Source organism: Ruditapes philippinarum, unplaced genomic scaffold, assembly GCF_026571515.1.
Source record: "Ruditapes philippinarum isolate M1 unplaced genomic scaffold, ASM2657151v2 ctg7853_1_1_1_1, whole genome shotgun sequence".
Lineage (NCBI taxonomy): Eukaryota > Metazoa > Mollusca > Bivalvia > Venerida > Veneridae > Ruditapes > Ruditapes philippinarum.
In genome coordinates this window covers 140036-156183 of record NW_026856132.1, presented here as the reverse complement: position 1 = coordinate 156183, position 16148 = coordinate 140036, and the positions used below count along the sequence as shown (strand labels likewise).

The 16148-nt window shown below is 30.4% G+C and overlaps 2 protein-coding genes across 2 annotated transcripts in view; both read right to left on the bottom strand.

The window, feature by feature from the left end:
• LOC132745506 (neurogenic locus notch homolog protein 1-like) overlaps positions 1-11733 on the bottom strand; it is a 25115-nt gene extending 13382 nt beyond the window's left edge. Inside the window, exons 1-14 of the mRNA XM_060734457.1 lie at positions 11575-11733; positions 10222-10307; positions 9812-9924; positions 8988-9160; positions 7866-8009; positions 7249-7380; positions 5012-5173; positions 3982-4125; positions 3556-3696; positions 2899-3033; positions 2194-2319; positions 1560-1691; positions 1117-1254; positions 567-698 (exon numbers count right to left, since the gene is read on the bottom strand). Coding sequence (XP_060590440.1) covers positions 567-698; positions 1117-1254; positions 1560-1691; positions 2194-2319; positions 2899-3033; positions 3556-3696; positions 3982-4125; positions 5012-5173; positions 7249-7380; positions 7866-8009; positions 8988-9160; positions 9812-9822 — 1570 coding nt within the window. The 5' untranslated portion in view covers positions 9823-9924; positions 10222-10307; positions 11575-11733. The remainder of the gene's footprint in view (positions 1-566; positions 699-1116; positions 1255-1559; positions 1692-2193; positions 2320-2898; positions 3034-3555; positions 3697-3981; positions 4126-5011; positions 5174-7248; positions 7381-7865; positions 8010-8987; positions 9161-9811; positions 9925-10221; positions 10308-11574) is intronic.
• On the bottom strand, positions 11598-16148 carry LOC132745508 (adhesion G protein-coupled receptor E1-like). The gene is made up of 7 exons (XM_060734458.1): positions 15975-16148; positions 14885-15019; positions 14024-14133; positions 13344-13408; positions 12855-13078; positions 12346-12496; positions 11598-11736 (listed from the first exon to the last, which is right to left on the bottom strand). The coding sequence occupies exons 1-7, from the start codon at positions 16123-16125 to the stop codon at positions 11727-11729; spliced, it is 846 nt and encodes a 281-aa protein (XP_060590441.1). The 5' UTR covers positions 16126-16148; the 3' UTR covers positions 11598-11726.

The window sequence follows — 16148 nt, the reverse complement described above, 5'->3', positions numbered from 1 at the left end:
TTATCATAGCGTATTCGAAGTCCTCTTTCAGAAGAATATATATTTTCAGAGTGAAAACAAAGACATTTTACAAACAGGTGTAGATTCAAACGCTATGGGGACCAAACTCTTTTTGTAAATGTTTGTACAGGGTTCTTAAATGTATGGCAAAGGTAGGATTGTTGTTATTATTAACGAAACATTTTAAGCATTTTTAGTGAAAAAAGATTATGTAGCTCAACAATTTAATCTTATATCAATTGCGAGGTCATTTTTCTGAACTATACATCAACGTTATCGGTATAATTATTATTGATAATTTTTTTAAGAAAAGGCAAACAAAGAGATGATTAAAACTGAAACATTTCAATTAACTAAATATTGCCTTTAGATATGCTTGACCCATTTATATATTGTCACTATTTTTGTACGGTAAAATGTGTTAAGTGAATGTAATCTTTTGGTGACAGCATATTCTTTTGAAGTGTAGATACATTTTATAATAGAATAACATTTGTGCATTTTTCTTAGCATGAACGGTTTTCCGTTTTTACAATATGATTCAATTCTGCTTTGAAATGCCTTACCTCGACAAACGGTTAAAGTGGAATTAAAGCGCTCTGGCTGCTTTCCGTCCTGACAGTCACAACTCCAAGACCCATCTAGATTTATACATACACCATCTACACACTTTGCGCTTTTGTCACATTCGTTTATATCTTGAAACAATAATTCATGCACAGATTTACAAATGTTCTTTAATTGTATAGATACACACATAATATAACTATTTAGTTATATGGAATTTCTGCAATGTTGAGAGTTACATGGTTACATGTTAAGTAACTTAGCTTAGTTAAACAAATTTTAACAGACAGATAAATAAGACAATTCGAAACGACCATAAACACCCTTAGTATGTTATAGGGATACAGTTAATTAGCCTGAATGTATTAACAGGAAGTTTATCCTACTGAATAAAGTCGTTTCGGAGTCACCCAAATATCTCTTGGTTAAATGCCAACGCATTTACCACCAGGCCACCACACACCTTATTACTACAAATATTAATTCCGAGAAAAACATCGATAAATAAAATATGTGTTTGAGATAATATCTCAACAATAACTGAGTTACCTTCGCACGTAATGGAAATTTTTGTTTCGTTATTTGATTCCTTAGAGTATCCTTGCTTGCATTTACATGTCCAGCTTCCAAGTGTGTTATTACAATCACCACCACAGTAATACGATTCGTCTGTGCACTCATTAATGTCTAATGTAAAAATATAAATATAATGGAGCACGCCTGAAAATTAGTTACAGCTTTAACAATTGTTAAAAAATTGTCTTTTTCAAATGATATAAAATGATGTTAACTGAACGGTTGTGATAATTTTTCTTAATATATTTTGAATTGGTGTCAATTCATACAGACACAATTTGACATAATATCAAGTGGATGAAAATAAAATATTAGGACAATGTAAAATGGAAAGCTATCTTTGAAGTATTCTTTAACGAGAAAAAAAACTAATCAAAATTCAAAAATCGTTTTTATTAACAAAATTAACTTCTCACCTTTGCAAGAATCATTGTGATATTTTTGTTGAACATATCCATGTTTTGGACAAGTGCATTTATAATTTCCGAGAGTATTGGTGCAATTTCCGCCGTCACCACATATTTTTGGTTTATTGCATTCGTCAATATCTAGTTTTAAAGTAAAACAAAATGTTCTGTGTAAATTTTCAAACTTCATTGTAAGATAACATAAACGTTTTATTCAGAGGACATACCCACAATATATCAACCCAGTGTTTTTGTGCTTAAATGTACATTTAGACGTTCTCGACACGAAATACATAAGTAACACGCTGCACTGATTACCATCTTGTAAATTTATTTTGTATAACACTGAAACTTGGGTCGGGCGACATTACAAAAACTCTTACAAACATAAACAATATGATTTAATACAGAACCTAATATTTAATTTCCTTTCTTTTGTATAGTCAAGCACTTCGTTTTAAATCAATATAAAAGAAATTTCCAACATAACTTTATAACAACTTGTTCAATACAATTTGATACCTGTATATCATTTAAGATTGAATAGCTCAAAAACTCTTAAAATAAATGAAAAGAAAATAAGAAAATAAAATTGAGTGATTGTATAAATTGTAAAAATAAGTATGAGCTGAATGTTCTGTACCGATGCATGTTTGGTTTGAAGAATTAAACACGAATCCATCATAACATTTACACTCAAATCGGCCTGGATGATTTTCACAACTTCCATGTCCTGAACAATTCTTGTTTTCTTGGCATTCATCAATATCTAAAAATGATAAATTATAAACATCGGAGACTGTCTAACACGCCAATACTAAAAATGGTAAATCTTATTTTGTTCTGTCCGTTCATTAACAGAAGTAGTAAATGCATATTGCTTCAAAAGTACTCAACGATAAAAAAAGCGTACGAACAAAGGCCTTTTTCTGTACATATTTTTTGGAGTGAAACACTAGTATAATGTGTTGTCTTTTGCTGAGACAATTTATTCTCAATTGGTTAAACTAATTTTAGTTTTGAAAACGTTTTAAAAATGTTGCAAAAGGTTATCTGCATATTGTGTGTTGCAATTGTTATCGAGACTAACAGTATAGCAATTTACTGCAATGCATTTTGAGTGCTGGCAGGAAATTCAATGTCTTTTTATATAAAGGTTATAGCTACGGAATGAATATCATTTTGCAAAAAAAATGAATATAATCATTTTAAGTCCTTAGCATTATTTACTCTCTTAAAGATATCTGTAGATGATAGAAAGACATGATAAACTATAACGGTCTATCACAAACAATACAACGACAACATACAACAAACTATATCAAAACAGTTTGAAAAGACGGGATACCTATACACAATATGCGAGTCCCATTTTGACTTCTTTGAGCTCTAAATCCTTCTAGACAGGTACACGTCCAATTCCCCATAACGTTGTAACAGGTTCCATTACAATAGTACGAATTATTTTCACACTCATCAATATCTAATTTAAAAGGAAAATGTTAAATCTGTTTTAATAATTACTTTAATCACATACCACATATTTGAACACACAAGTTCTTATACGTAAGTTAGCTTTCTAATTTCAAGCTACAATGACCACAAATCTTGGATTTAGATCCACATTATCAACGTCATGTATTTTGGGATAAATCACTTTGTAAAAACTGATGCTTGATTAAAAATAAATTGGAACGACTATTTAACTTGAATATAGATAAGCAGGATACGCAATTATTTGGGTAATTGTTTTTTAGATTAATGAAACAAACCGAGATAAGAACAAATGTTTACATAATATCACAGTAACACGTACTGTTTTGTGCATTTATTGACGCACAAACGACATCGTACATTTTTATCTTGCTAGATAGCGTTCTCCCATGACTTAAAGTTGACCTTGGCAGCAGAATTTAAATCCACAACGGTCTTAGCAAACAACCTCCGTAGGCTGTGAGATTTAAAACTTAAAATAAGCAGATGTGTTGTAGAGAGAAAGTTATACCTTCACAACTAATATTGAACTTTGAGATTGTGGTAGCTTGGTATCCAGCATTACATAAGCATCCCCAGCCGCCAATTGTATTGTTGCAATTTCCTCCTCCAAGGCATGAGTAATTGCTGCTAGCTTCACATTCATTTATATCTGAAAACATGTGCTAATAATATTGTACTAATCTACCAGATTATGTTATATGGTCTGTAATTGATATAATCATAATTAAATTGCCAATTGTCCCTGCAATATTTTCACATTGCCAATAATACAATCACTCACTATGTACAAAAACTTTCTAAAAATATATAATTATCATGAAAACAAAACAAAACAATACTTTATCGAAAATAATGAAATACAGTAAAATGTACATGAATATGATATTGTATGAAATTCTTATCCATTCAATACGTACTGTGAAATTTGTCATACCTTCGCAAGTAACATTAAAACAGTTGGTCGCATTTTCTTTGTAACCTTTCTCACAGTTGCAAGAATAACCGTTGCCATTTAATTTGTTTTTGCAAGTTCCATGCCCGGAACATATATCACCAGTTTCAGCACATTCATCGACATCTTAAATTAACAAAATTATGTCAACAAGGTTATTTCTGTAAAGATGTAAACAATACAGATTGTTCCTGCTTACTCTAAAAAAAACATTTCGCCTAAAATATTTAGCCTTCTAATTTCAAGATACAATGACCACAAATATTGGATTTAGATCACCACAAGAATAACCGTTGCCCTTTAACTCGTTTTTGCAAGTTTCATGCCCACAACATTTACCATCAGTTTTAGCACATTCATCGACATCTTAAATTAACAAAATTATGTCGAAAACGTTTTTTTCTGTAAATATGTATACAATACATGTTGTCCTTGCTTACTCATTTACACAAAAGAAACACATTTGGACTAGAAATATCTAAAAATTCACACTTTTTTACACGTGGTGGATTGAAATGTTTTCGAATCTAAAAAAACATACAAAGTTTACGTTTATCCAATGTTTTGGTTAAATTAGATTTTCTCCACGAAAGGGCATTTTTTGCAATTTTAATGGACAAACAAAATTGTAAATATATCCCGATTGCGAAGTTCACTACTACACAGTTTGTTAGACAAAAACTGTAATACAGCGTTTACAATGTTCTTTAGCTTATAAATAGATAAATATAATACATAAAGATATAGTTTCGCCCTGATCAAATTCATTTTAAATATTTATAAGTATACATAACATAATATTCACTAGCTATCTAAAAATGTGTTTTTTTCTTTAAATATATTTTGGCAAATATAGGCTAAAACTATTGTCACAATCAAGCCAAAAAACTTATTTGTAGGGTTATATTTTATGGGAAACAATATGTAAAGAAGTCATTAAATATTTGGAAAAACGCGATCCCTCGGAAGTATTAAAAACAATATTTTATACCCATCAATCATGATAACATACCTTCACATTTGAAAGTATTGATGTCATAATAAACAGATGATAATCCTTTTTCACAAGTACATTCCCATTTCTGTGTGTCACTTCGACATGTCCTGTTTCCGTTTATACATTTAAAATTAATGTTCTTATTCTTATATTCCTTATATTCACAAACAGACACGTCTGAAATTGAAAGGTAATTTATATAACGTAAAATATCTTTTCATAGAATAGTTGCTTGTAATTATTGTTTTTCAATTTGATATAATATATCTTTTTTTTAATTGCTACTTAAACTACATTAGTTTTGATAATATAATATAATAATATAACTTATTGGTTTAATGTAAATCAACTGCTAAACTATTTTCTTTAACGAAATTTGAAAAAAATGAAATTATTGAATTTGAAAACGAAACGACATGCACATTATTCTAAAGTAGCATTAAAACTTTTTTAATTTTTCCTATAGCTATAAAATGATTAAGCATTATTCTGATGTCACGGAACATTGTATCTTCGCATGGAATCTGTTCGTTTAAAAATGAAATGATAACTACATTAGGTAATAACAAGAGCCATGTCAACATGGCCACCCCCACCGAATGGGTTTGCTCATTGGAAGAATGTATACATAGTAGAGCAGAATAATTCAATTTTAAGAGGTCTTTTGGTAATGAACACTAATGGCGACTGAAGTGATTTCAGATTTGAAACCTATGTGAATACTGATGGCTGAAAATAACAAAGGGAAATAACTGAAAAATAATGCAGGGTAGGTTATCATTCTTGTGTGCTGCACCCCTCCTCAGTAAACTCTATCCACCTATGAAGTTACAAGTTGATACCTCAAATACTTTTTTGAGATAAGCTCCGGGCAAAATAGTATAAAAAAGAACAAGGGCAATTACTCAAAAATTATATAGCAAAGAGTTATCATTCTTGCGCACAGCATTCCTCCTCAATAAGATCTATCCACCTATAACATTTCAGGTTGACATCTCAAACACTTTTGAGTTATGCTCCATTCAGGTGAAAACTTAAGTATGGAAAAAACAAAGGGCAATAACTCAAAAATTATGAAAGGTAGAATTATTATTTTTATGCAATGCACACCTCCTTAGTGAGATCTATGCACATATGAAGTTTTATGTTGATATCTCAAAGGCCTTTTGAGTTATGCTCTGGACAAAAATTAATTTTGAAAAATAACAAAGGGCAATAACTCAAAATGTATGCAGGGTAAAGTTATCATTCTTATGCACTGCACTCCTCCTCAATGAGATCCATCCACCTGTGAAGTTTCAAGTTGATTACTCAAATACTTTTTGAGATAAGCTCCGGACAAAATAGTATGAAAAAGAACAAAGGGCAATAACTCAAAAATTATATAGCAAAGAGTTATCATTCTTGCGCACAACATTCCTCCTTAATAAAATCTATCCACCTATGCCATTTCATGTTGACATTTCAAACACTATTTGAGTTATGCTCCACTCAGGTGAAAAATTAAGTATGAAAAATAACAAGGGCAATAACTCAAAAATTATGAAAGGTAGGGTATTATTCTTATGCACTGCACACCTTCTGAGTGACATATATGCGCATATGAAGTTTCATATTGATATCTCAAATGCTTTTTGAGTTATGCTCTGGACAAAAATTAATTTTGAAAAATAACAAAGGGCAACTCAGAAGTTATGCAGGATAGAGTTTCATTATTGTGCACTGCACTCCTGCTGCTTAATGATATCTATCTACCTATGACGTTTCAAGTTCATACCTCAAATACTTTTTGAGATATGCTCTGGCGGAAGGACGGACGGATGGGCGGACGGATGGAAGGAAGGACAGACGGACGGAGACTATTTCTATATCTCCCGGCGCCTTTCGGCGGGGGATAATAATGATTAATTAAGAATAAAGATAAACACAAGAAAGTATTAACATGATTGAGAAATATGAAAGTTATAATTTTAATGTTAGTATATTTTACATATTTAAGTAATTAAGAGTGATACATTTTTGTTTGTTTTGCTTATAAAGCTAAACAAAATCAATGAAATAGACACAAACGGCTGGTGTTAATACATTACAAAAACAACACCCTATGAACGTAAAGTTGTATGCCATTTAAAATTTTGAAATTTGATTATGGCTAAACAAACCCCTGATGAACAGGGAGGTGCTAAACCTTTAAGCAAGAGCTATCATCATTTAATTGATCAAAAACAAATAAAAAATTGCAAAAATCTTACCTTTACATGTAAAATTTTTTCTGTCATTTGAATCCGGGATCGAATTAATATTTTTACATTGACATGACCAGTTGCCGTAACTGTTAACACACGTTTCATTATTGCATGTTTCTATTTCACACTCATCTATATCTGAATAATAAAATGTTGGACATATATAAATGCTGTTTTCCCTGCATGTATCTTCACTTCTTATTATGTTACGGTTTCCGTTTGAATTTGTCTTTTTTGAGTTATAGTATGAATTGTTTAGCAAATTAGTCATAGCAAATTAAGTTTCAGTTGTAAAGTAATTGTGGTGCATGAATTATTTCATCAAAGAATGAAAGAAAAGTGTAATAATATTGTAACTGATATCAAATTTTAGATTTTTTGCTTAAACGATTAAGACGTCTTGAACATCAACGTTTTTTCTCTATTCTTATTGTTTTTATTTATTTCTAATGGTGTTTGTCACATATTGAAGAAAGACTTCAGGTACCATTCCATGCATAATTTCAGGCACTGAGTAGAACTATAGACGTTTCGGAACCTAGCAGCAGAGTTTGTTGCTATCCATTTTAAGTCGTTACTATACTGTTATGTCAAAAAAACACAGAATTATTAAAAATGCTTGCCAGTGCAATATTTCATAGACTCGATAGTTTTGTGAAACCCCTCTTTGCAGAGACAGAAAGTGGATCCGTTAATTTGTTTACAAGTAGTTGTTTCCTTGTCACAGTTGCCATTCGATCCAAATTCACATAGCTTATTATCGTAATCTATGTTAAAAAACATGTAAAATAAATAACAAACATACTCTTAGCAATACAACTAAATGCTATATACGATATATTTTTATGACCTTACGGTCTTATTAACAGGGGAATGTGTCATTTCAAATTCACCGTTTCTATTGGTTCATATAGCCGGCCAGAAGTATCGACAGGTAATACATGTATATACAATTGCGACGTCTATTTAAAATATCAAAATATAGATTTAAAGACGGATTCTAATAATACATAATTTATATGCTATTAAGATAGAGAAAACACTTTTTGCAATTTTCTTTATTTCACAATTCAGGTTTTAGCTACCTATATTATATAAACATAGAAAACAGTTAAACACACAAGGCATTTTGCCTCAACATTTGTCAAGACCACAACTGAATTTTCTAATTTTATTTGGGCAATGGTACGAACCACCTGTAGTCAAACCGCAACAACTGTGTAAGTTCTGCACCAAGAATGACAAAATTTACCTCAAAATCAAATCAGATGCCTTATTGTTAGTATAAGGAGGAGGGTTGAGGCTATCATTAGGGCACGTGGCCGTTACACACGTCATTAAAATGTGGCTACATAATATCATTTTAGGTTACATAATCATCAATATTAATTTACCAAAATATCCACAAATAAATGTTTTGTAAACGCTCCAACACCATATTTATAAACACACATTTTTTTTTATAAAAAATCAACACATCTGCTTATGCTTCAAAAATTTGGTAAAGAATAAACTGAGCTCATAAATTTGCTAATGATTACTCAATTGGAATATCTACTTATAAAATTACTATTTCTTAGTTCAATTAAGTCGTCACAGTGCTTTTAATCACACCTTTTTTTAAATTTCCGGGGTGTGTTTAACTCATTTCCAGATGTAAAGTTACGTATCTAAAGTATGGCCATGGGATGAGGTCTTAATGAAGCCGAAAACAGACAGAGGAACTACATGTAATGCATACAAACCATTGAATATGAAATATGAGTTATTTTCGAAAGCAACATCTAGTGAACTATTACGTATCCGACAATCTCCTTCACGCAAAACGCCATTCAAAACATTCAACAACCTTTCGCTATGAACAATTTCCCCGATCCTTAACAAAAACGTGGCGTTGTATTGACGAAAAGAGCCATGACTGAAGTAAGATTAATAAATGGTTATGCATAAAACTGAAAAAAAAACATATTTTCATTAACATGATATATTAGGAATCATATAGATGATAAACAAAACGAAACACAACAACTTAAATTGAATTGGGTTATACTTGGGCATGTGTAATACTATACATATACATACTGGTGTTGGCATTATCTGGTTTGTATCATGATTGACAATGTATAGTTGTTGGTAAGTGCGAAATACTTAATCCGAATATCTATAATAGCTAATAATAGTCTGTTCTAGAACAAATATTTGATATGCTTAAAACATGGTTCTCATTTATTTACTTTATTATTTCATAAATCGCTTCATTTTCAATATCAGTAAATAATGCTAAGGACTTAAAATTGTATTCATTATTTTTGCAAAATGATATTCATTTCATTCCTATAAACTTTGTATAAAAAAGACATTCAATTTCCTGTCAGCACTCAAAATGCATTGCAATATCAACAACAATTACAATTACTACAACTAAGCAACAACAAATACAACGACAACGACAAACACTGTAAGAATAATATAAATTTTAATGAGGATAAAATGATAAAAAAAATCAATCAATTTTACAAAATTTTCAAAATGAAATGTATACACATAACTATTAAAAGAATTGCATTACCGTAATGCCATGTTTTCAACGAGACTGAGAACTTTTGAATTCACAAATAGTCTGCTTATTGGCTCATCATAAGATTTGTTTTCATTCTTTGGATCTTCAAACCATGTTTTCAACTAATGATAAACATTTAGAAAATAAAATAACAAGATTTATCATCAACATAATACATCCAGATGTTTTGACCACCACAAATTTTATCCACAGTCTAATATTTCAATTTATGTACTTTATAAAATCTTTATTATAAAAACAAACATACATTGAGGCTTAACATAATTGGTTTACTCCTCAGAGATATGGGAACATCGTTGTACATTCATGTCAGTTTATGTGTAACAATGACCCTTTTAAAATACAAATGTAAGTCTTAAGATTTTATTTTATTTCAAAGAAAAAAAGTTTCTTTTTACCTGATATTGTATCAACTCAACAATATTTGTTTTTCTTGATGAATCATAATCAGCAATGCTGATATATCCAATGTAACTATGATTTCCTGAAAATTAGATAAATCAAAATATTGAATGAATATTGATTGTGAGGAGAAAGTTGGCAGCATGTGGTTAACGCGTCGGAAAAGTAGTATTGGGGTCGCCATTGTTTCCTTGCGCAGGATCTGAACACTCATTGCACAATATTGGTTGGTTCAAGGAATGATCTTGAATGTGTGTATTTAAGGTGATGTCCTCTTACACAAAAGAACTAAAATAAATTTGTAATTCAAAAATAGTTTCATAATTATTATAATCATAATTATTATTAGTATAATCTTTATTATTATTACGATAAAACTACGACTACTACTGGGACTACCACTACCACTACCACCTTCTACCACTACCACTACCACTACCACTACCACTACTACTACTACTACTACTACCACTACTTCTACAACTACCACTAACACTACCACTAACACTAACTACCACTTCCACTAATACAACAACTACCACTACCACTACCACCACCACCCCCACCACTACCACCACCACTACCACTAACACTACCACTAACACTACCACTAATACTAGCACTAGCACTAACACTACTTCTACTACTACCACTAATACAACCACTACCACTAACACTACAACTTTTACTACCACTAATACAACTACTACCACTAACAATACCAATACCACTACTACTAATACTAATACTAATAATAATCAGTCTGATCAGGATGCAAGAGTATAGAAACTGATTAGCGAACAGAATGGACAGAACACTATGTTGGTTTTGTCATTGGGCGGCTCAATTCGTTTACCTTAATCACCCTTTTCAAAAGTTCACACAAAATCACATGTGCATTCATTGTGTTACCTCTGAGTCAAGGTCACATATCGTTACCGCTGTAGAACTCATTTACATCCTCCGAGATTGTCTTCAAAGTGTGTACAAATATTTATCCCGAAATGGTAACTTGGAGCATTTATACTGCCATTGTGCTGCCACAGTGACAAGGTAACATTTTCAGGCCGAATGTCGGTCCGTAATAAATCATTTAATTCCCCTTTAAGGGATTATATTTAAACGACTATTTAGGTAAAAACAATTAGATCCGTCACAAAATCATGTTTCAAGAAGTTGGCAGGTGTATTTGTTATTTCTCTGACAGTTATAATGTTTCTTTCTTTTACATTTGAATACTGTTTGAATACTGTTTGACGATAACTTTGAAAATTTATATTTGAAAACGGTTTGATATATAATGCTTTTTTAGGCGATCATGTTTCAATAAATTAGAACAGCATACGCACCCTGACATCTATATACCGGATATGAATTGTTTCCTTTATTTTGCCATAGTCTGCCGGGATCGCAAGAACAATTCCACGAGCCTACTGAATTTCTACATACTCCATGGATGCAACGATCTTTGATTGTGTTGTTCGCTTTAAATTCTTTACATTCATCTATATCTGTGATAAACAACATGGTAAAATGCATCCTATACATGTTTGGGTGAACCGTCAAATAAATGAATTATAATACGATAATAATCGTATATATTGTATCTTACGAGAATAAATCAAGATTATTCTTTTTCAAGAAATTCAGAAGCTAGAATATGAAAATGCTATTCATGCCGTTTTCAGTTAAGTCCAACTTTATAGAAAAGGGCACTTTTGATTTCTTATTACAGATAAGTAAAACTACGAAACTGAAACAATATTTCAGGTTTATGAAACATAGTAACTATTATTTCGACTACACACTATGGTAGAAACATTTCATTCAAGTACCAGTTCCTGTTGGTCCACTTGAAAATGAAAAATTATTGATGTAAGAAATGTGATTGTCTGGAAGCTTCTTATCTCAAGTATTGATGCACAATATGTTTTTTTACTTCTTTACTTGCTAACATGAGCATATTTGGGATAGACCAAAATGAAAGACGGGAAAACCTATGTGAGCAAACATGTCTGAGGAGAATTGATCTGTAGTTTGTTAATAACGAAACCACATTTATCTCATGAATCATTAAATAACACTTCACATACAGAAAAAAAGGAAACAGATAACTATACCGTTGCAGTATTTGTATGCTACATTCGGATTTTGGTCTAAATCCTTTTTTGCATGTGCAATTAAATGTTCCGTCATTGTAATCATTACAATCAGTACTGTCCTTGGCACAATCTGTTTTTCCTTCAACTTTACACAGGCCGCCTTCTGTGGCTGCATATTTAAATGTAAAAAGCGAACAGTAAGAACTTGTAATAAGCTTGCCTAGCTTTATTCAACCAAACAGCACAAGGTTAAGATATAAATTTTGTATATATTGTTTTACCGTAATTTGAAAATAACGTAATTTGAATCACAAACCATTTCTTGAAAATGTATTGTAAGGTTTTAATTATGAAATAATTCATACATATATCATATTCAAATCAATGAGGTAAAATAAACACGTTTTATTAATCAAACAATTACTATTTCACGTTTTTTAACAAAGATAAAAAGAAAATGAATTTTGAAGAACAAAAATGCTTTGGAAATTTCTTTAAACTCTTGCTTAATATATGAATAAACTTACCAGTATTTACTTTGAGAACAGACGTTTTAGTGTTTAGTTTCAGTTGACCAATCTCAAAAGACGTCTTATTAGCGGTGGTAATGTTTCTTTGATATGTTTGTATCGAATCTGTTAACTCTTTCAACACCAATGTGTTGTTTGTTTCATTTTGACAGTGCACGATGTAGTCTACTTGTATTTTAAATCCTTTTTGAGAATCCTGTCTTTTCCTACGATTTTTATTGCTTCATATGGAAAAGACAAGTGTATCTTTAAGTTATGTTTATAATGTAAATGTTGTTATATTCTGTCAATACTGAAAATGTCATTATTCTTTTACAAATAAATATGAAAGATGATAGCTTCAGTACTACAATGATATAAAAATAAACATATGATTATTGTGTGCTTCTGATTGATATTTTTTAAAATAAGTTTTGCATAATAAATGTAAAAAAAAATGTTGAAAGCAACTACATCAATTATATATTATAAAAAAGGATTACTTACATATAAAACAAATGAAGGACTTCAACACTAACAAAGTTTGGAGAATATGAAAACCTTTCCGTCAGCTACAAGATGAAAAAAGATCAAACAAAAATCAGTTTTTGACGCAACATATTTGTATGCATACAATAATACATTGTTTCTACAACTTGTTTTGAGCGTGGGTGTAATTTTACTACATATATACATAGAATTTGACTAAACATTTTGCAAGCTGAATTCGTACTTGCCTTTAGAGTTTTGTTTGATAAACCCTACTCAATCTATTGAAACAACGTTTAGACACTAAATGAATATTTTTTACGAACATAGCTTGAACAATTATATCCAATTGATCCAATTATCATTATATGACAATCGATCTCAAACATATATTTAAGATCAGTCATTCAATCAATCAATCAATAATTTAATCAATCAATCAAATAATCAAAAGATTTATTAACAAATATATGTGTAGACGTTACAACGGATATCTTTGCTTGTTGCAACTATCATTAATAAAAATCTTCTTGCATTGTTATATTCAAAATCTGTAAAGAAATGCATAACATAAAAAGAGCTCCATCCGTACATCTTGGAATGAATTTTCGTGTTATTACCAACACCATTTGACTGGTTTCTCAATTACAATAGTTGGTGAACAAATTCATCTATACTGTATATTTGTTAAATGTTACCTGTTCTTGCATTGCATTTCTATTAGCAAGACTGTTTATTGTTTTAATGTCTTCCTCACTAGGTTTTGTTACAATCACAAAAGCGATATTGCCAACAAATTGTGGGCCATCTGAAATACAGGAATGAAGATATTTCTTGATATGATGTTGATGATATCCAATATAAAGAAAAAATAGTATACGTGTGCTTTGATAAATGATGTCACAATTTTTGAAAGTTAAACATAATTTAGTTTGGGAAGTTATACAAAAAAACATGATTTAAGATTGATGTTTGTTTGATTTTTTTTCACTAAGTAATGTCTAACAGTTATTCTATATAATTCTAATATAAAGGACATATCTATAATCACCAATTTAAGCTAAATCGTAAAAGTACTCCACTAAGATCCTTTAGCCTAAAAACATACAATTTCTTTTATTTACATATATCTGCTGGGGCACTTAACTCAGAATGATATGTAAGTTATTCAGCAAAAAAATAAAACGTAGATTAAAAAATCGCATTTTGTCCTCGTTTTAGCCCGATTCGAGTAGAAAACCGTTGCCGCGCTTTTCAAATGGGAGTGTACCACAGTGGAGTTATTCAACCAAGTTCGTAGAAAATAAAATGATATTATATATCATGATGCTGATAGAATCCAAATATTGATTTTTTTAAAAATAACTTTCATCTATCAAACCAAGAACAGGTGATTTAAAGTCATTTTACAAGACATAGTTTTGTTCTTAGCCGCATAGGTATGACACATTTATATAATAATGATACATATTCTTGTATAATGAAAATATGAGACAAAGACATAGTAAAAAGTTTGTTTTTTAAGAGAAACTTATACTGCAAAGTAAATGTATATTTACTCGATATTTCACAGACACTTTCATTGAAACGAACATATCCTGCGACACATATACAACTATAGTTCCCAGGTGTGTTCACACATGCTTCATTCTTTTTGAGACATAGAGATTGACCTTGAATGCATTCATCTATATCTGTTTATTAAACAAACAAAAACAAAAATATGTGAATTGATTACAAAATAATAAATGCATGTATTATACAGTTTCATCATTTCAGCAAACCTGTTAGAAATCTGTGAAAAAAAATAGAAATGACCGGGTAAAAGCTCCAGGTTAGTTTTGTTTTTTATTACATTTTGTGTGAAACTGAATACCTAAATGTTATGAAGAATACTTAATCAGTAAAACCGGACCAGACGTCACAAGGGCAGAACCACCGTCGGGAAGGGTTTAATCTAATGTTACTCAAACATGTTGCTTAACCAATTTGCCATTTGTATATATTTATAATTTGTATAATATTTTCATCATATTTTAATTGTACCAGTCTCTGTTATGCATGTTCTGGCATAACATATCTTCATATTCATTTTTTTCTTTTATAAAGGATTTCTTGAATTAAAGTTAGGGGTTTTTTTTCATTTTCCATTAAAGGGGGCCATTATAAGGGGAAGAAAATTTCGTTTTTTAAATTTTTAAAAATAAAAACAAATTTTTTAATTAAGGTAAAGTTTTCCTATAAAAAGGGAATTAAAAATTTTTAATTGATAAAATTTTACATTATTTTTTCATTATAAAAAAAACCCTTTGCTTTAAAAAACTTTGCCCTTCAAAAGGGTGGTGTATTTTTCAAAAACAGATTTTTAAAGGGGAATTTTTAAATTTAAAACCTTTCCAACCGATTATGTTTAAAAGCCCGGGAAAAAAATTATGTCTTTTTTTTAATTTTATAACATCTTGGGTTAAGGACTTTGTTTTCCCTTTTTTTGGGTTTTTTCCCCAAAACTTTTTGTCGAAGGGAAACCTACCATGAAATAAATATAAAGGGAAATTTAAAAAGTAATTGAGTTTATGAGAATGTAACAAACGATTTACGAATATGTTGCTTGATTTTATGAATGCAATGTCAACGCATATATTAACTTACCGGAACAATTTCTACCATCGCCATTTAATTTATATCCACTGGAGCAGCTACATTTAAACGATCCATCAGTATTAATACAATTCTGCTCACACTTGTCAGCTCCAGCTTTAACAACTCTGCATTCGTCGATATCTATAAAGATAGATTTCATAAGTGACACGATGTTATATTCAG

Bases quoted from the DNA above. Each gene is read 5' to 3' on its own strand.
- LOC132745508 (XM_060734458.1), bottom strand. From the start codon at position 16,125: ATGAAATCTATCTTTATAGATATCGACGAATGCAGAGTTGTTAAAGCT. The intron at 14,134-14,884 runs GTAAATATACAT...CCTGTATTTCAG, and splicing joins AAGTGTCTGTGAAATATCGA to ATGGCCCACAATTTGTTGGC. The intron at 13,409-14,023 runs GTAACATTTAAC...TTCATCTTGTAG, and splicing joins GAAATGCAATGCAAGAACAG to CTGACGGAAAGGTTTTCATA.